At 40.2% G+C, this 22,270-nt stretch overlaps 1 protein-coding gene across 1 annotated transcript in view; it reads right to left on the bottom strand.

Moving 5' to 3' along the window:
- The window catches only part of ABHD17C (abhydrolase domain containing 17C, depalmitoylase), a 30,320-nt gene extending 8,342 nt beyond the window's left edge, over positions 1 to 21,978 (bottom strand). Inside the window, exon 1 of the mRNA XM_065688437.1 lies at positions 20,619 to 21,978. Coding sequence (XP_065544509.1) covers positions 20,619 to 21,151 — 533 coding nt within the window. The 5' untranslated portion in view covers positions 21,152 to 21,978. The remainder of the gene's footprint in view (positions 1 to 20,618) is intronic.
- Between the last annotated feature and the right edge of the window lie 292 nt (positions 21,979 to 22,270).

The raw sequence follows: 22,270 nt of genomic DNA, 5'->3' as shown, positions 1-22,270 counted from the left end.
TGCCCAGCTGGTGACTCAGCAAGCACTGTTCAACAGTGGTACAATATGGGGATGCTAGCTTTAAAATATTTAAAAACACTTAAAATAATTTAAAAATACTTAAATTTCCATTTAAGCAGAGGCTGGGACCCTTCCCCACTCTCTGCCAACTCCCTTGTTGTATCAGATTGTTATGCAACAGGAACAGTGATAAAGAAAGTCAAGAGGAAGAGCACACCTGGGTAAGAGGGCAGCAATGAAAGGAAAACTAAGTGACACAGAAAAAAAAAAAAAGAAGAAAGAATGCCATAGAAAAAGGCAAAAGAGAAAAGAGGAATCCTGTTACACCGTGCTCTCCTATTAAGGAAGAAAGTCCTTCCACCAGTGAAACAGCAGCTCCTAAAAATATCTTCCCTGAAACACACCAGCTTTGGTCTCTGTGGAAACAGAGATCCATTCTACAGAGCGGGAGACCCAAGTCAAATGCCTGGGTGGGATGTTCCTGCACTTCTCCTGCGGAGACCATCAGAGTTCAAAACAAGCAGGGCAACACTGCAATGTCGAAACCAGCTTCCAAACCAGCAAAACCAAAATAGGAAGCAATCCAAACAGTTACTGTTGGCCTATGCAAAACACTGGTTTGACAAGGGAGATAAAAAGGCAGGCACTGTTTTTTTCCTCAAGGGAAGTCAGTGATAAGTGCAAATCTGCTGTTCAAAATGATGCATTTCTGCTCCCCCTTACCCACAAACACTCTTCAGGTGGAAAAATTCTCCAGCCTAGTCTTTTCTCAACAGCCTATGAGTAGATTATGTTGATTAAAGATAACATTTCTTACGTACTGTCTTCAGCTACATTCACACGCCGTAGAGAATCTGTACCTACAACTTCCCAACTCAGGCCAGGTATACCTAATGCACCAACATACTCCAGTCACTAGTAACAGAGCATTTTATTTTTGCCCTGTGTTACTGCCTTAATTCATAAAAATTAGGTTTACCAGCAACTCTGGTCTCCTTATGCTAGCATGAATTATGCACACAGAAGTTGGCTATTAAGAATCCACACCCCAAACTCTTCTACTTACTCCTGCACTGAGTAAGTGGAGACCTCAGCGACACCAACAGGTCAGTGGGACAGAGGAGGCTGGGAATATTGCTGACACACAGTACAACTGGAGGATGGGACACAGTTACTTCTAGTTCAGACTGCTTAGCTGTGTGGCTGTGGCTTGGGCCACATATGAGGAAACTGAGGAGGGACAACACAGATGGTAGTATCATTTGCCTTTGTAAAGTTCTTAACACTTTCTGGCTGACAGCACTATGTACAAACTATTTATTATCATAAAACAACTTTAATTATAAGATACCAATTCTCCCCCCTCCTGGGCTTCAGCTTTGAGTGAAACAGACGGAAAGTTTACCATTGCTATTTTTATTCTCCCCTTGCTCAGTTGAAAGCACTAGTGGAATGCTGCTGACACACGTGTCATACAGCTGAAGCCCTGCAATGTTCACAGCCAAAGCTACAGCATTTGTGCCAATCCTCAAAGGTGTGAAATACATATTCATAATGAGGCCAGGTTTTTTCCAGGCTTACTGAAGTAGTGAAGTTAATGACACCTTGTATTTTCAGTTTTTAAGTTTTAGTGTATTTGCTGTCCCAATATCCCTTACCTAAACTGAAAAACATATAGAACAGTATGGATATAGCAACAGCAACAAATCAGTTTTCAAAAACAATCACAGTAACTATCTAGGAAGAGCATTTTGACTAAACAAACCTGATTTCATAATGCTGTTGAAGCCTACTTTTTAAACGCTACTAAACTAAAGCAGCTACTGGTGGTCAAGTTCTTCCTTTCAACGCAGTATATAAAGACAAAAAAGAAGGAAAACAAGCTAACTAGCTTACACGTTCTTGCAAGGAGAATGAGTTTGAAACTATGCACTCACCCCTCAAGGGAAACACCAATTAAATAATTCATCTTCAAGACACAAAGAAAATCCAGCTTACATCAGGAACAACACAAATTCATGCCACATTTGGATGAAACAGTGACTTCTAGAGTATTTCTAATAGAACATACATTTGCTCAGTTACAATAACATCTTCATAAGCTATTCTTCAAATCTGTTTCTTCCTCTTCATACAATGCCGTTTGTCACAACATACTATTTATTGCCTTTTCAAAATGCATTATCACCAAACTTTGTAATCCAGAGAAATTTAGATTGCTTGTTAAGAAACACAGATAGGTTTTACTACAGCAACATTATACACTTCCATAAGATATGCATCTACATTTTCAGATAAAAGTGGTTATTTAGTCCAGCATGAGCCTAAAAATTTAATTTTTGGGGTAGAAACAAAAACCAAAAATCCTCGACTAAGTACAAATCCCACATGCAGACTGCATAACTTGAATGAGACTTTATGTTGTAGGACACTTATGTTAAAAAACCCCACAAAACCTCAACAAAAGTCAGCCAATAAATATTATTGCAAGTAACTTAGAATAGCAGAAAAAAAAAAATCAAAAACACTGAATTTCACATTGTGCTTCAGCACCACTCCAGCATGTCAGTCAGAACACCACAGAAATTACAGCAGATTTTCTGCTTAAATGCCAACACTGAACTGAAAGCAAAGCATTAGATGAAGGATTTTTGGTTAACAATAACAACAACTCTCAAATGAGAAAAAACAGAATTATTTCAAGATTTCCAGGAAACCCTGGCACACAGCAAGAGTCCCTGTACCAGTTTCTCACTCCAATTTCCTTGAATTCACAAAAACATAGGTCTAAAATTCTTCACTGTTTTACTTAGCACAATAGAAACCGATTCTTTAAATTATGAGATGTCTTCTTCCCCTCTGCCTCCTTCTTGACCAAGTCTACTAGTACTATGTGATTTAAATTCAGGTACAGCAGACTCTCTGACTTCACATTTTCCTTGTAGTAAGAGGCAAAACCAGTTTGCATAGTATTCTGGCTTATAAAGCTGCAAAAAAGACAAATTTTTTGGCATATATCCCAGCACACTGTCACAGGAGCAGACAAGTAATTCCACAAATGTGTTCACACTCAAAATAATTTCAATGGCTGCCAGAGAAATTTAATCAAGGAATCTGCCACAGTTTTATATGACTATTATTTCACTGCCACACCAGACATTTTCTTACACAACAGAGAAACCCCAGTGCTAATCAATATAAGGTAACTAATACAATTACAGAATAAACCTATGGCTCTTGAAAATGCCCTCTTAAAGGTTATTTTGGAAGACATTATCTGCAAGTATCACACTGCTCCAGGCTTGCTGATCTATGTGGCTGTAGTGTTAATCCAGAGATGTGCGCTCCTCTTTCCGTATAAATAAATGGATCAATTGGAAAGAAACAACTTCTAGGCACTTCTTACAATGATCATTTGCCCTGCAGTAACTTAATTATACTGAAGAATGAATCATTACAACTGCTTCTTAATTACTGTCTTGTGACAAACAGCAATCGGTTACTAAATACTGAGAACTGTGCTGGAAGTTCAAGCAAGTCCTAAACGAGGATATTAAATATCACTGGTGAGCTCAAGCACCCATGACAAAAGCAGGTGATCTACACAATGACAAGTAGTGAAACCACTGCAAGTTTGCCCTGAAGAACCAGGGTATGTAAAGAAAGGCTGTTTCATGGCATTGTCTGCTATGAACTGTAATGAAATTGCATGAATGAAAATGAAATTCAAATTAACTGAATTGTGCTAATCTGCACAGAGTAGCTTTGGGGTAAGGGTTGAGTGCTGTTTTGGTTTTGGGTTTTTTGGGGTTATTTTTTATTAATAACATCCAAATAATACTAATTCCACTAAAAAGTTGCTCCTTTTTCATATCTAGCCTTAAATTACCTTGTGCTCATCTGCCTTGAACACAGGCTCCTGAAGATGTCATATTTCAAAGTGGGAAACACCTTCCCTAACTAATGTAAATCTGCTCAAGGCTCAGCAAAACCAAGCACTCTTGAACAGTAAATCCACTCATCTTCTCCCCCCCCCCCCCCCGCACCCCCCCCAGCTTCACCATTATAAATGAGTTCCTTCTCCCTCTTCAACACCCATTTTGTTGAAGGATTTCAAGCCACACCATGGCAGCACTTCCACTACACATTTGAGACAACTTACCACCACCAGCTACAGTGAAGCAGCCTGGCCGGTAGCAGGTCCAGCCTGCGGTATCCTTTTGTTAGAGCCTCATCAATCAGGCTCTACACCCTCATAACCGCTTATAGCTCATGATCTCACAGCAGAGACCATTTGACAACTGCAATCAGACTGCATCTATCCATTCTAATGTTTTCAAGAATTAAAAGAGAAATGAAACATAAAAGCATTAAAAACACAAACAAACAAAAAAACCCCAACAAAACCAAACCAGACAGTACGCACCACCAGCCAGGAAAAAAGGCTTCTGCAAACTTGTGTTCTGGGGTAGATCTCATCCAAGCTAACTGAACTGTACCAGAACACTGTGATGCAAAAGACAGAATAGGCAGAAAATCTGCAATCTGTGCTTGCAGACCTATTTCTTATTTCTTAGGGAGCTACAAAGTAAAACCTCCTTTTGTTTTCTTTTGTACTGAGAACTCAACTGCACCTCTAACATGACTCTCACCACCACAATAACCCAGAATACTAAATTTTGGTGTTTGGCTCATGCTGGGTTGCTCATTTATATACCACACGAACCAGCAGTTGTATGCATAAACAACAAACAGATTTGGCACAGTTGCTTCTGTCTGACTGAGGTTTTTAGGGTTTTGGGTTTTTCTTAGATAGCAGGGAAAAAGGAAACTTTTTTTATTAAATGTACATTTAAATTTAAGTAGGAACTTGTGCCATGGGCACACTGATATAAGAGAACAGAGTAACTTTGCCTCTACAATCATTAATTCTTTCATATTGAGTGAAAGCATGAAGGCCACTGACAAGCAAAACCAGACTCATACAGGACACCCAGCAAAACGAGCGATGATGCGGCTGAACCTTCTGTTTGAACTCAATCGTTCTTCTACTTTATGACGAAAGGTGAGTAACACTTCAATACTTGGTGTGCATGCATGCAATGAAAGGAAGGGAGCATTTTCCTAAATAAACACCCCTAAACACTGGAGGTTTATTTTATTTCCCTAATCACAGCAGCAAATGCAATCCAAATCCACTGTAAACTCTTAATACAAGAAGCTAGTAATAGTGGAAACAGCAGTTAAACACTGGGATATATTCAAATGTAATTCCTGCTCCCCAATTTTCTTTGCTTTAGCAACCTTAGTAATCAACTAGAGTTCTGAAGCCAGCACTGTATGACAAGGTTTTGGTTTTGAAGATACACACATGCTCTCTACTCCTCAGTTTCCTTCTCCCAAAGTGCCTTCTCAAAGCAATCTTGATTTACATCATCTAGTCCCAGAACACGTGTTGATGGCATACCAAAGTGAATCTCTCACTCCAGTTATTTTAAAAACAGAGTACTGGAGTTAAGTTAAAGTATTTTGCGTTTAATTGAGATGCTCCGTAGCAAATAAACATGGAATACAGAAGTCTTAAGCTTTATTTATCAAAGATGAAAACTTTTACTGGCCGCTAAGAACTATCTTCATGACCACAGCATCAATAATTCACAAAAACTGAGTCAGCTACATTCTATTATAAACTCTTTACTGTAACCAGTGTACAAAATCTATATAGCCAGCCTCTGAGGTACATTTAAATAAGCTGAGACATCAGAGAAATTTCTGTTACTTTGACAGAGAAGCTCAGCCTATAGTATATCTTCTGGAGTAAAGAATTCATTATCTTTACCCCTACCTTCTACCTCATCTCTATCCTGCTGTGGTATTCTTGTTTTCAGCTGTACACATCATACTCTGTTTTATAATACAGCAGAGCTAAGACACATGAGCAAAGTCCTCACAACATGACATAAAAATCTTTGCCAGTCCTTTTACTTTCACTTTGGACATCCTACACTCAAAAGCTGAAAAAAAAATAAACTACTTCATAGAACCCTCTAAGGACTGTTATGAAGAACAAAAAAGATTTGATGATATCCATGTACCTAAACACAGTATCTTTTAATATAAAGACTTCAGTTAAAACAAGTATGTGTCAACGAACACAGAAACTGGTTCCCTAGGAAACATTAAAAAAACCCATGTGCAAATATTAATACTGGTTATGCATTTCCGCAAGTTCTGTGCCTTCATAGCTGTCTCTTAAATTTCAGTTACTTCCAAACTGGAGTGCTTTGCCTTAATCCCAAGGCTGAAAATTCTGTGAACCAGGGCATTCTGGCTCACCTCCCAAGCCCATCAACATAACCCTCCTCACCACCCTTGGCTCAGCACTGGGAGACTGAGGGTTTACAAGCCTGGAGGAAGCAATCTTGCTGCTCTCCAACATTTCGCAAAGCATTTTTGTTCAGGAGCACAGTATTATTCTGCTAGTACTCCCACCTACTTATTGGAGCACCTCTGACATGTTACTTTTGAGCACTGCTCTTACCCTGCCTCCTCTTCACATCAAACACTTTCTGATGTATTTCCCCTACCTCTACATACCTACAGCACCATGCAATAGTTCAAGGCTGTCCTGCAGCAGCAATAATTGTCATGAGCTCACCTATGCAAGACTTAAGCCTCTGACTCATGTGTTAGGATTACTTATCTGAGGGGCGCAGTGGCTTCTGACCCAAGCTGCTGCCTGCTCCACCCATCTCCAACACTTCTACCCTCTTTCCAGGCACAGCTCCCAAAGCAGGGAATAATTGCTGAAGCACACAAACCACAAGTCAAGACAAAAAGACATGGCACCAGTTTTCTTTAAATGTATCAGGCTGTACTTTCTGAAATTTGAGTTACAACTGGATAAACATATAATGAAACTACACCAACCCTAAACTGCAATCAAACTGCAAAGCTCACCCAAAATTTCACACTTCTAGGTTTGCACAGCTGCTTAGCTATACACATTGTAACTTAATTAAAAAAAAAAAAAGTATTCCCAACCTAAGGATTTATTGTAATTTTGTATACATTTCAGTCTCTACAGATTTTACAAAGAACCTCATGTTTTCAAGTTATAACAGCTTTAATTCTCCAGTTTTGCTATGATTCTTTGATACAGTTTACAAGCCCCTAAATGTGAAATGTGGCAGTGATAGAGCATTTTCTTTATGTCACTTGTAGACAATCGTAACTGTATCTAGAAAACAGGCTGATATAAAAAGATTTAAGTATCATCCCCACAATGCTGACAGAGGAGGACAGAGAAAAAGTTGAACCACCTCAACAAACAGCAGGTGTCTGTATCCAAAATCCTACTGTAATAGACAAAGTTAAAGCCATTTTCACACAGTTCTTCAAAGATCCCTGGAAACCTGAATGTAGTCTCTCTTACAGAACACCAGAGCCAGCGTCTGAGAGGATTATGTGGGAGCTGGAATGGATAAACCCTTGCAAGTATGGAGGCAGACAAACTGGATGCATCACATCACATCTTCCCATCCAGAAGCATTAGTATAGCTCTTGCAGTGATCTGAGAGTCTCCAATACAAAGAGCATGAGAGGGCAGAAAGGCACATTGAGGACACGAACAGCGGAAAGGTCCTGATTCAAAAGTGATCAGTACCAATGAACAGGTCTAATACCCCTAAAAAGAACCGACTGCAGATGAATGCATCTGTCCCCAGTATATGAATATTTTATCAGCCAGCATTATACGAAGATGACTCAGCTGGCAGTAGGATTTCTCTTTCCTTTATATACCTACATTAATATGCTCAAGCACTGTAGAAGAAGAAAGAAAGTTATTAAATAAGACTGGGCTTCTCTCAAAGATATGCAGTATCTCAATCACTGAAGGGCTGTACGCAGAAGCCAACTAGCGTCAAGGCCTGTGTTATCCAGGCGACCACCACACTTGGATAAGTCCTATTTAATTCTCCGAAAACGATTAGTGTTTCTTTGAGTTACTCTAACCAATTCCACAGACTGAAAAAACAAAGAAAGGCAGTATTTTAATTTTAAAATCAGAACAATAGGTGATTCCTCTGCACTGACATGTCTTGTGAATCATAAATAAGAAGAAATCCTCCTTGGGTAAGCGACACTGTAACCTTTATTTTTCCCTCAATCCCCAGGTAAGTGGAGGCAACACATACCAATTTTCTAACTGCTCCAGACACTGAGCTTTATTACAGGGTGAATCTGTATGCACTTCAGCATCTGCTTTCAAAGAACTGGCAAATCCACAGCCTCGAAGAGAAACAGTATCCTCCTGATGAGTCCCTCCTGCCTTCTCCAAGTGATCCATTTTCAACTAGATTCATTAAATATTCTAATACCAAAGCGATAACTGCCAAATGGAAGACAGACATTTTACAAAAGCAATTTATAACTAGAAAATATTCTTCCAGCATCTTTTCAGAAATTAGGAAACCTACTGCTTTTTCTTTCTCTGTGCCATTTTTGTATTGGCACTCTGATTTAAAAAAATTAAAAATAAAAAAATCAGACTCGTTAATCTCTTTCTCCTACGCATCCTCAAGTTCTTCCATTCCTGTTGCTCAAAGATGGTCTGATTTGACTCTACCAGGATTACAGATCTGCTGCTCCACAAAATCTATACATTATCACACTGGTTTACACTTTGTTTTCCTCTTGCAAATGTTCCTATAATGAACTTTAGCACAATGAATGCTCAGGCCCCAGCAACAGTCAACATAAAGCTGATTAAAAAAAATATATAGCAGTCACCAGGATTAGCAGCACCAGATGTTCTAAACCAGCAGACCACAGATAACTAGTTCAGAGCTTAAAAATCAAATTTCCTAGCCAAAGCCTTTATCACTATAAACCCAGGGGCTAAATCCTTTCTTCCTTCTACCAGTAAATACTGCTAAGAACTGTGAACAATAAAATTTGACACAAAGTTTCTCCTGAACACTTCTGTTCAGTTGGAAGTGCTCATGAAACCCGTCTTGTGCTCTCCAGAAACATGGAAAGACAGCACAAAAAAGTAATTTATTACAGAAACAGATATCTGCATTTAATTATAGTTAAAAATATTTTCTATCAGAAATTTTACCTATCTTCAAGTAACAAATGTTAATCTAAGAAATGCTGAACTGCAATTTTTGTACATTTAGAAAAGCATTAACTTCTCAAAACTTTCCTAACCTCATATCAGAAAATCCAGGTCATACATACTTGTCCAGATATCTTATCTGGGCTCATTCAAGCTGCTATGTAGTAAAAGGCATTTTGCCCATACCGTGCAAATGAAGGTTTTGACAATTGCCAAACAGCATGTTTGCAGATTAGTTTCTGCCAACATACCTAGTTAATGGGGCCAATTGTTCTTGTAGTCTTTTTGGCAAAAGATTTCATGCTAGTCAGCCTTTTCCCCCTCAAAAAAGAATGCTTACCAATTACCAGTTAGCTTCTGGACAAGAAGCAGAAGTAACTAGCTGTGGATCACGGACAGTGTTTAATTGTTAATGCAAGCACTTAAGGTCATTATTTCAGCTGATATGTAAAGGTAGAAACTGACCTGCAGATGCACCTTAGAAAATTAAAGAAAATAATACAAGAAAAAGAAAAAAGAGCAGCAGTTTCCTGATGTTACTCAGCATCCTATTTGCTTCTGTTTCCAATGCAGTACTTGTAAAGCAAGCAGGCTTCTTAATTTGATTGCAGTATCACAGAACAACTGGTTATGCAGGAAAAAATGTTAGCAATTCCAGTACAGGCCACACCGGTAACTTAACTGCCTACCAGTAAACCTGCATAGCATAAAGAAGTCTTGTCCTGTTGAAGTTTCTATTTCTGAAATAGCAGATAACAGTGCAGTGCTTGGAAAAGTACACGTATTAATGCCTACATTATGGCCAAATGCCATCTGGATAGTAATGTTTTGGCTATGTATGTTTCCTGCAGTTTACCATCTCATGACATGTACTTGTAGTTACCAGCTACTGCTCTTCCTCAACACAGGTTTTTCATATCTATCTCTGAACAATTACATTTCTCAAATGAACAGTGTTTCCCTTTGTCCAAGTACCTCAAAGTTTCTAAGACAGAGGCAAAATAGAAATATTTAATGAGAACTTTAAAAAATATTTAAAAAGGAAGTCTGATCAGTTTTATAGTGAAGAGCAGGTAAAAACATAGCTCACATTAAACTACTGCCTAGAAGCACTGGGAATAGCAGAAGGAATAAAAAGCAGCATAACAAATGGCAAACAATGCCTGCTAACTACAGCCTTCAAAAAATCACAGTTAAGTTTAAGCTAACATTGCTTCCTTTATTCTGAATTAACACATACTTCATAATTAAAAAAAAAAAAAAACAAAAAAAAACACCAAAAAAACAAAACAACAAAAACAAAACAAGAGAAAATTGCTGTGAATATTAGTTCAGTTTTTCCTGCTGCTGAAATGCAACAGGTTTAGAACTGCATCCAGGTAGGAAACATCCAAGATCCTTAGGTTTAATGTTCCTCATTATGAACATCATTAAAGTGGATTTTTGGATGGAAAGGGTAATTTCCTAAAATAATTGGAAGCTGACAGATCTTATTTATATCAATAGTGTCTGTTCAATGCTCTACACAATATGGTCTCAGATCTTAGATGAGCTTTGACAGAAGGGCATCCAGTTTGCAAGGGTGGTACATTTGGCACCAGCTTCCTTAGTTTCAGGATAAAAAAGAACTCGATAAACCAAGGAGACTTTACCACCCTTTCACCCTCTCCAAAACTGAGTGAACATTGTGGATTTATGGCAATCTTATCTTTAATATCAAGTACTTGGATCCAAGTAGTATTTGAGTACATTCTATCATCTTTGTTAATGCAAATACAAATTAGAAAAAATTCTTGGATTTCTTTCTAAAGGCAACTATATCTGTGCCTGTATTCCTTCACAGATAGTTTCTGCATTATTAGATTGATTTTTAGTACAAATTTCAAAAACAGGATAAAGAACTACTTGCACTGGTTTCATGCATGGGGCTTTAGAAGTGAACATCACAGTCCATGCATAATTAGCAAGAGCTCAGGGGAAAGGGCAGAGGGTTTCTGTATCAGAGGAACAGAAACTTGGAAGCTGGCAGAGATTCAGCAAAAGTCAAAACCTTTTAGGCATCCTGGTCAGACTTGAGGTTAAAACATCAGGTAATATCTTTAACTACTGTACTGACTCCTGAAGGGTGTTTCTTGCATCAGAAAGAGACGCCTGCAATGTATGCTAACCCACAGTGTACTTATTAACTAGTCCAAAGCAAAGGTTACATACTCATAAACTAGTATGCATAAAAATAGCAAAACTGAAGCTGAAACACTTCTTGACCCCACCTCTTCCTAAAACTGTGGTACTTTTATAGTCAGTTAAACCTGGTAAGATGCTCATAGCCATACTAAACTACTAAATTTTTCTGTAGAATTATTAAGACACGTGAAGAAACATGCTTTACTAGAAAAACAGACAATGTTATGGTAGGGAACAACAAAAAGATATTATGAAAAAAATGTGTAATACAACTTAATACACACACTGAGGTACATTCCAGTCTGACTGGCTCTTGACCGAGCTGCCTCAAGGTAAGAATTGTCCAGGGAACACCTCCAAGGTAAATATACCAAATTAGCTACTTCATTTATAAAACCCCAAAACAACACACCAAAACACACACCTGAAGCTATAAAGAACAAAAAGCCTGCTGGAGAAGACTTTCATAAATTTGCACTGGAGAACACGCTTCAAAAGCAAGATCATTTTCTTGAAAGATGGCACTTTCCCCAGGCTGTCATACAGCCAACATCCTACAAAAATAAATTCATCAGATGTTGGGGAAGACTATACAGAGATGGGACAAAGATTAAAATCTGTACAAACAAACTAGTCCAATGCTTAAGGCAGTAAGTTAACTACTCAAAGTTTCCTTTAAAGTATAGATGGCTCCATACACCATTCTGGCTGCAAAATGCTCAACAGAAGTCTGCCCACATATTGCTGTTGGCTTCCCTTTTATTTTGTATATTATTAAGGCTTGCAATTTACTGTATAGTGTAATAGTTAAGATAAAGTGTCTTGTTAACTTTATTATAAATAGCTATTAAGATTCATGGAATAATGACAAAATAATCTGAAGCTTATCTCAGTTTATCTGTATACTGGAAAAAATATATAGCTGGTTTTGCTTCTTCATTGATACTGAACACCATTTTTCAACTTCTGTGAGAACATTCAAAGCAAAGCTAACTAAAAGTCAGCAGAGGGGAGGAATGTCCAGAAAAATCCTATAATCAGAGCAAACCCCTTTCGAAACAACCTTACTAAAAGAGAAATATTTAAGCCATACTATTTTAAGGGTGTTTTCCTGAGAAACAAGTTGAAGTTGGTCTCAGAATTTTCAGACTTGTTGGATCCCATTATCCATTACTCTATAGCTGGTCATTTACTGCACACACAAAGAGAGGGCCATTCCATGTCACTGGTCTAACATACTGGCACTTCAAGAAATTTGGCAGCGTCCTGTAAAAAATTAGTAATAAAAATCTCTGAGCTACTGGCTGACACTGAATGCCTTGAGAAAGGTTATTTGCCAGACACTGATGTATGCAGCTTCTTCCAGCAGCATGCCTTGGCTGATAAACAAAACTCAAAGTTCTTAAAGTAACATTTTTATATGTAAGGAAGACTTTTTAATCAGGCACAGTAACAGAGATCTGCTTAGAAGCATACCCAAAACTGTCTAAACCACAGTTAATTTCAAATCAGCAGTCTTGAAGGTGTACCTAGAAAAAATTTCAAGAGACTGTACCAATAAATAATATTACCGTCAGGAAAGCATACATGAAGCTTTTCTAACAAATATGCAATACAGATAAACCAGAGGCACTATTTTGAGATTACCTCTAATTTAAATTTTCCCCTCTGGACTTTGAGGCAAGTATATTAACATAAAACCTCATCTTCCACATCAACACCATTCTTCATTTGTGAACCCAAATGGAATTCCCCTTTTTGAAAGTTGAGATGTTACAGATTTATTTAATGATAGTAGGGATTTTTTCAAAGATGTGCATGTGCTCATCAGGAGACATGAAAACAAGGGTGGGAAGGTGGGGGGGCACTAAGCCAGATCCTCCTGTTTAGCACAATTTTGTGCTGTTGTATTATTTGGTCTTGTAGTCAGCAAATCCAACCACAATGTTTAATGCCAATAGGAGAAGTTTGTAAAGTTAGCATAGTGGTTGAAAAAATATAAAGATATGGATATAGATAACACCAGTATAACACTACACAACTGGCCGACGTTTGCACCCTTCTGTGACTGTTTGTGAGCAGCAAAGCTTAATGTGCAAACATGCCACAATAATCCATTTTTCTCAAATTATCCTTTGGAATAAAGAACGCAAAGATGTTCCTCAGCCCTTAAGATGACACTATGCACTACCCATCCCACTCTATATTCATAGAATCATAGAATAGTTTGGGTTGGAAGGGACCTTCAAGGTCATCTAGTCCAACCCTCTTAGCCTTCTATTAAAAGCATCTTCATTCATCTGCGTTCATAGAGAGTTTCCTGGGTTTACAATCACACAATTCCAGTGCTTGCAAAACCTGACATTTAAAAACCCACAGCAACAGAACAGTTTAAGAGTAGGAATGAAATTCAATTTCATCATAAGATGTCAGTCTGAGCATGCAAGACCACAAGGAACCCATCCTCCTGCACACAGGTAAGTGCCTTCAACTTTTCTCAAGTGCAGTGGCAACTGAAACTATCTCCTAACCAGCAGAGAAAGATTTCTGCCCTTTTTAGGGAGCAGTTGGTAAAAGCAAGCATGTATGTGCACAAGCATGTTAGATACAACACATCTGCAGCTTATTTTACAATTCATTTCAACTTCTTCCAAGGCAGCCTTGTAATTGATTTATATTTGTGAGGGAGGGCAGAAGGGAGTGTTAGTTATTCATCAAATTTATTACTGGTTTTAGGGATAAAGAAGGGCTACGATATTTCTTCACTTAGTTTTATTAGTGCTACATAATTTTGAGATGGTTGGCTTTAAAGCCAACAGAGGATGCAACTGAAGAACTAACTTCTTGATATTTTGCTTAAAAATGGTTTTGGACAGGGTTTAAAAGTTACTACAACCACACTGCCCTCTTCACCAGACAAACATTACCATAAAATGAAATACAAAATTCAACATATGCTACAGAACTAGTTGCTTGGCACTGCCTTTGTACTAGATTATGTCCATGTGAGGAAGCATCACAGGGCAAAACAAGATACAAAAAAAAAAAAAAAATCAAAAAAAAGAACTCGTTTCCATCATTCAGTATGAAAAAAACAAATATCCGTTTGCTCAAGAAGTGTCAGTCTTCCCCAGAAAACCAGTTGCTGGCAGATGACCCACCTTCATAGATTGAACTGTTCTCTGTTGGTTTTTTAATTTGCTCTTTTTACCTATGCTCACAAGTAACGAGCTAGCATAAACTTACCTCACCACTTAGAAACACACCAAAACAGGAGAGTAACAAAGGATAAAGGTTGAATTTTGAAGGGATTTTTTGGTTTTGATGTTGCAATAGACCGAAGATTGACCCTGGCTTCAGAGCAAAAACACTGTGGTTTACACAGTACAGCTCATGCTCCATTGTTACGACCAAAGTGAACAAATCTAAGCGCTGCCAGCAGCATGCACAGGTCAAACAGCCACTGTGTAACAACCATCAGCTCAGTCTCCAGAGAAGACACACTTCTCTATGCAGAGTGAGAAAGGGAAAGAGCTGCCTTTCTCTTTTTTGTATGCTTCACACAATTTAGCGCTAAAAAGCAGACAGAAACCTTTGGCTCTTTCAGCAAGTAGGATTTAACAACATGTTTGCCTAGAAACCTTCATGTTCAATGCTCTGATGATACTGAGCACCAGGTCCTACAACCTTTGTATAGCAGGGTAAACCAACATCTCCAGTTCAGGCAGCTGAATTTCAGGACTATCTACACCTGGGTTAACAAGTGTTGCTAGTCAAAGGCTCTTTGGCAGCTTATTTTACTTCCCAATTAACACTAGATGCAAAACATTCTTGACAGTGAAAAATCATCTTCTAAAAAAAAAAAAAAAACCAAAAAACAAAAAAAACCAACAACAAACAACAAAAACAAAACCAAGCTTTGATCTTGTAGTCCTGACAGAAATAGGGAAACATTTAACAAAACCACTTTTACTTCAGTGACTTAACTATGTAATACCACGCCAAAGCTCAGTAAACATTCTGAGTAACTTTGAACATCAGAGCACCTGTTTTAAACAGTTGTTGGTATTTGTCCCTGCGATGCTCATCATCTGATTTAATCTCTGCTCACTGCATAAACAACAGGAGACTATTCTGTGTGTTTCTATTTTGCAAAGTTGTATGCAGTTTTTCTTGATGTACTGACCGTGGCAGGTAGAATAAGTTAAGATTTAGGGAACAGACTCTTTAAACAATCCTTTGCAGACACTATAGCAACTATTAAGAAGCTGCAAGTGGGAAATACCCTATCAAAGTCAATGACAGAAAAATCTACCAGGTGATGAACCATCAACAGGGAGAAGCCTATTACTCCTGTATTATTTATCATGACTCTGCCAACCCCTGCCTTTGACTAAATCAGGAATTTAGTTGGTATCTTCTTACCAAACCCTCTAAGTATTCAACCTAAAGAACTCTGTTTAGATTATGCTCAGAAATACAGTGATAGCGAAAGAAGATTCTGTAGCAAAGAAAATTAAAGTACAAAATAAGTATTTTGACAAATCAAACAACCTGAAACTATCATTCACCTAGAAAGCTGTAACCACTGCAGCAAATCAGAATGGAGACAAACTAAACTGACATAACCCTAGAAGATTAGTTATCGCTCTAATCCAATTAGGTGTGTTTCTCAATTTTACTCCAAAGAAAACCGTAATATTTTTCCATTAACTTCTGCAAATGAAACAGCCATGTGAAGAGACCAATAATCAGCACCACAAATAGTAAAATTCATATATAATAAAAGGCTTAGTTTTGGATCTTTTTTTACATTATATTTGGGGGAAAGTTTAAAAATCTATTTAAACATTCTAAATTACCTGTTACCCACTGATCAAAAGCCCTTGCATTTTACTATACCATTTCACAATCCATTTCCTTTCATCATGCCAAGAACCATAATGAAAAATGGAAGTGAATCAATGCTCTCCTATCAACTGAAAGACAAATTCAAATGTATAAATCCCTCATTCTCAAAATGTACATTGCAGTAACATCTATCATTTATCAAAAGCTTAAACAGGAAAAAAAGAAAGATACTATCTTATTTTGTATACCTTGAAAATACATCTAGCTGTATTTTGTTAAATGCAACAAGAACAGCTCTTCCTCTTGTATTTATTAACTATCTTTTCTTCTCCTCATTTCAATATCCAAAAGGTGGACTATTAGGTTCTCCTCTCTGATACTTTACTCCAGAAGCAGAGACAGTGGGGAAGCAGTACCTTCTTCATTTGACTGGGGGTTTAAAACATTTCACAATGCTTCTCCAAATTTTTAGAGAACATACAAATTGATTTTAATATAAATAGCATGCAGTCAACAAAGCAGTCATGGTTTTGTGCTTAAGCACTGTACCTAGATCCAAAGAGTGCATCCTGTTTTTAAGTACTGTACATTGTCTTAATGTAAACATGTTTGAAAGTTCAACCTTCCCATGTGGAATTCAGGAAAGAAGGGGGAGGACAACAATCAATTCAGTCTGTGCAGATGTTAGACTAAGTCAGTCAGATATCAGGATAAGAGTTAATCACATCTGAATAAAAAGCAGCAACTTAAAACCATATGGACCATGATAGAAGAGAGAGTCCAATACAGCTTCTCTTCAACATGGTACTGGCTTTGGAACAAACAGAACAAAACCAGACCAACCTGCCTAAAATAACACATGCACAAAAAATGTTATCGAAGCAATGAAACAGAAACTTCTCAGAGAAACATTCAGATACCAGATGGAAATTTGTTCATTGAGTGGAAATAAATATATATAAAAGACCAAATTAATTACCAATTAACAGTTTATACTAGAACTAGAATCATAGAATCATGGAATAGTTAGGGCTGGAAAGGACCTCAAGATCATCTAGTTCCAACCCCCCTGCCATGAGCAGGGACACCTCACACTAAACCATGCCACCCAAGGCTCTGTCCAACCTGGCCTTGAACACTGCCAGGGATGGAGCATTCACAACTTCCCTGGGCAACCCATTCCAGTACCTCACCAATCTAACAGGAAAGAACTTACTCTTTATATCCAATCTAAACTTCCCCTGTTTAAGTTTGAACCCATTACCCCTTGTCCTGTCACTACAGTCCCTGACAAAGAGTCCCTCCACAGCATCCCTATAAGCCCCCTTCAGATACTGGAAGGCTGCTATGAGGTCTCCATGCAACATTCTCTTCTCCAGGCTGAACAGCCCCAACTTTCTCAGCCTATCTTCATACGGGAGGTGCTCCAGTCCCCTGATCATCCTCGTGGCCCTTCTCCGGACTTGTTCCAACAGTTCCATGTCCTTTTTATGTTGAGAACATCAGAACTGCACACAATACTCCAGGTGCTACAGCTAGGCCTCTGAAGGAACATCTATAAAAACTCATTTCAAGGGAATAAAATTATACATCAACATCTTCACCTGGGCTGAAAGACGACATTCAAACTAAATAATTAGTAAAATTATGATTTAAGAGTGTACTTAATTCATGAGAAGAGATGCTCTTTTAATTAGAACTAAGGAAAATAAGTTACTCTTCACAAAGACTAAGAGTACAGTTGACAGATTCTCCTCCAAGACAGATGATAATTGGATGATATCACCCAAGACAGATGATAATTGAAAACAGACAAAATTTATTATTTTCCATCCAGTATTTAAAGGATGGTTTTATAATCATCTGTTATGTAAGCTTTGATATCTAAATGTGTATGGGATCACGAGATCCTCATTTGAGTACCTTGAAAATATACACTCAAAATTTGCAGCTATGCTTGCAAACACATGCAGCTCCCTATCATTTCTAAAGTTTGGCAGCAGTCTCTTTTTGTAGTGTCAAACACTGCAACTTTCATAATACACTGATAAATTAATATTTGTAAGTATCAGTGGTACTTCATGGGCACAATTTAAAAAAAGTAAAAAACAAAAAAAGTATCTCAGACTTCCAACATTTTAATAATTCCTTCCTACTGCCATGTGGAATGTCTGGTGGATTCAGAAGAACAACAGCTTCCCACAGAACTTAGCACAGATGACTAAATGCTTTTGATAGCATAGTAAACCTCTATTTTAAGACTTCACTTTCAACTTTGCATTACCGTTCACCACCATATGGCTACAGGCCAAATGTTGGGAATTTGCAGTAAGAATGAAAGCATACACAAACTCTTGGAAGATATCAGTGAACCACTGCAGCAGAGGTGGTATAATACATCTCAAGAGGAAGACTTGAATTCTTACAGCAGAATATTTCACTTAATTGTGAGCCACCTGGACTTATCAAGAAGGGCTAAGAAATGATCAAAGTTCACACTACTGCTTAGAGAATTCATCAGCAGAAAGACTATTGTTTTGGTTCATACCTGCTCAAAAGACATCTGCCATCTGTTTAGAATCAATTAACTTCTTGGGGGGTTTTTTAAGCTTACATTTTACAGGAACCAATTTCTTTACTCAGCACCTAAAATACTGTAATATTTCCTTTGGCTCCTGAAAATCTAACCAATAACACAACTTCTCTAACAGTACTCTCAAGGTAGCACTAAGACATGGGATTTACAAACACGATAAAGTAAAAGTTGGTGAACTTTTAAAATCCCTCAATTTAAGGAGGAAAGCAAAACCTAGATCTTGCAAAAACCACGTAAAAAGCTCTAATGTAAAACTATAAACTTCTCCACTCACACTTTAATAGATGGAGCCTGATCCTCTCAGAGCAAGCTGGGCATGTGTGGGCATCACCTACTGGGTCAGGTTTCTTGAAATATTTATGTGAAGGAACCCCTTATTTCTGGATATGTGTAGACCTTAAACATGTACTAAATGCTTGTCAAGAAGGAGCACTTAAAGGCAGATGTGAAAGCACTCTTCCAGAGCTCTAGAATACCTCCATGAAAAAACACGATCAACTAAACAAAGAGAAACAGACAGAAAACACAGCAACTAAAGGACAAACATTAACTATGCTTGGCTCAGCCACAGCTCTGTTCCTTCCCTAGACATCATTTACGCAATCCATATGTGGAATAGTGGCATTTAGTAATTTATTCTGCATACAGCACATTAAAATTCTTTCCTTATTTATATACAAGAATTTTTTTTTTTTTTTTTTTTTTTTACGAGAGAGTGAACTGGAAAATGTACCCAGAACCTGGCCTGCTCACCAGACAGAACACCTCCTACAAAACGTCTTTCCCCCTACACCTTTCTTCCCCATGCTCTTGACGTTGGACTCCATGATTGACCAATCCCCAGATCCCTGAAAAGCCAATTATCTAAATTAGCAACAACTCCTGTCACTATTTTTGAAGCTGGCACATATCCCTAAGATAGACATTAAATACTTATTTCATGGAAGCTAAGTTCATCTACGCAACCCCCGAGCCAAGAAAAGAAAACCTCCATTGCTCTTTTCTCCTGTCCTATTACAACCATTTAAGCCTTTTAAAGCCCTCTCTTTATATGTTCTGCAAGGTCCTACTTTAAGAACCACTTATGCAACAGCAAGAAGAGCTCATGGTTTCTGTGGACAGAAGAGGCAACAGAGGCCCATGGATGACAACCAATTATAGCAAGGAGCCAGGGGCAGCATATCTGCTTGGGATTTCCTATAACACATGGCCTCCGTGTTTCTACTGGCTATGCCACCTTGCCAGAGCTGTTTCATTGATGCTCCACCCCTTTGGATGCCACCTACTTTGGCACCTCCTCCTGGCAGAATCCCGGGCTCTACTTCCACCTGTCAACACTTTTTCCTTCCACCCTGCTACCCTACCCAGTTGATAACAGTTGTCTGAAAGATGTCTACGTCGGGTAAGCATGCGTGAAACCCCAGGCACATCACAGAACACCAGCAGTTTCTTGATAAGCTCTAATCTAGGCTACTACCAAATTCAGTCAAAGCTTTGGCTCCACTGGGTTACCTCCAGGCACAGACCATGGTGGGCAAGTCTCAAACAAAAGATCTTTTTGTACCCTGCAAGCTCAAACTGCAACCAGTGCAGTACCTCTTGCTTAAAATGGAGCTTTTTAGTGGTAGAGCAATGACTAACATATTCAGCTGTATAATAAACCCCTAAACCTTTTAACAAATAAAGCCATCCAGCAAATCACATTGTAGCTGTTGACAGAACATCTGGTGAGGCCATCGAAATAACTCAAACCATCTACAAACCCATTCCCCTCCACCTCTCAGCAGGTCAACTGTGCAGACATTGGAGTCATTAGGATTAAACAGAGATACAGAAATACCTTGTGCCCAAATATTCATTTACCTTGTCCTGAGGGCCTGCCAGGCTGCATCAATGTCTGCATACAGGTTTTTCTCAGAGGGCTTGCCAGTGCTCACCCCGTAGCCAGAGTAGTCATAAGAGAAGACGTTGCAGTTGATGCGGGAGCCAAGGCCAATATAGAAGCTGCACATCTGGCCCAGGTCCACAGCATTACCATGTGAGAAGAGCAGGGTGTACCGGCCAGTGGGGGCACAACGTACGAACATGCAGCCCAGCCTGTTATCTCGAGCCGTGCGGGAGAAGAACACTTCCACAGCATCCAGTTCCCGCTGCGAATACTGCCAGTCCGCCCGCTCACTCAAGTGCAGACTGCAGGTGCCTGATCCCGTCGGGGTCCCTGCCCCAGCTGCTGCCCCAGCCTCCTGCTGCTGCTCAGGCTGCAGCACAGTATAGGTGGGCTCCGGGGGCAGGAAGGCCAGCTTGGCAGCGATGCGGCTGGGGCAAGGCGGGCAGCAGAACAGCCAGCAGAGCTCGCCCAAAGAGAAACCGTTCATTCTGGGGCCTTGTTCTGGCATCAGAGACACCGGAGAAAAACTAACCTATACTGGAAAGAAATCAAAACTGAACCAACCCAGTGCCTTCCTCCAGCACAACCTGCACGCCTTCCTGCAAGGCCACCAGCTGCCCTCCCAAAATGCAAACAATGACAGCCTTGGAGGAACTACAGTTCAGCAAAAATACTTCAGCTTTTCACAGCCTGACAACGTGCCTATAAAAAAAAACCCAACTTAAAAAAAAACAACCCCACAAGATATAAGTGAAGTACAACCAGCCTTTTCAAACCCCACAACTACTGCTACAGTAAATACAACTCTAAAGCACCACCCTAGATGCCCTCAAAGGAAACAGATCGCAAGTACATGTACAAGACGAACACGCAGACCCCCCGGCGCAGTGCAGCGCTCAGCACTAAGCGCAGGCACCCCCGCGCCAGGAACATGCAGCCGCGCCAGGAAGGGCCCTTCCCCCAGCACCACACGCGGCCCCCTCCCGGCCCGGCCCCACCCGCCACCGGCCCCGAGGCCCCCGCCAGGCAGCAAGGGGCCCCCCTCAATGCTACCGGCCCCGCCCCGGCCCAGGCAGCGTCCGAGCGGCGGCGGGAGGAGGAGGTGGAGGAAAAGGGGAAGGCAAGGTCGATGCTCAGCTGCGCGTCGCCGCGGGCAGGGCCATGCCGGCTGCGGCGCGCAGACAGGAGCAGGCAGCGGCCATGTCCCGGCGCTCTCCCCTCCTCGCAGCCGCACCGCTTCCGGGTTACGGGCGCGGAGCGCGACCGCCCGCCGCAGGTGCCGGCGGGGCCGAGCGGGAGCCCGGCGCTACCACGGCGCCCGCCGCGGCTCGCGGCTGCCCCCTAGGCCGTGCTCCGGGCCGCCCGCAGGTGCGCGGGAGGGGCGGGGCGCGGTTGGAGGTGAGCGGCAGCGCGCAGGCCAGCCGGCAGCGCACGCCTGGCCCTTTAAGGGAGCCCCCCTGCCGCTGCCGCGGTCACGGCCGCCCACCTCCCGCGCATGCGCGGACGGGCCGGGGGCCGGGGCTGGGGGGCTCTGTCGCGATATGTCCGGATATGTGTCGCTGCGTCTGGGGAACGTGGCGGGGGCTTTTCTGACCTCCCGCGGTCTCTCGGGAGCCTCTGGCGCCGC

The sequence above is a fragment of the Lathamus discolor genome, chromosome 8 (assembly GCF_037157495.1).
Source record: "Lathamus discolor isolate bLatDis1 chromosome 8, bLatDis1.hap1, whole genome shotgun sequence".
Taxonomy (NCBI): domain Eukaryota; kingdom Metazoa; phylum Chordata; class Aves; order Psittaciformes; family Psittacidae; genus Lathamus; species Lathamus discolor.
This window is presented reverse-complemented; position numbering and strand designations above follow the sequence as displayed.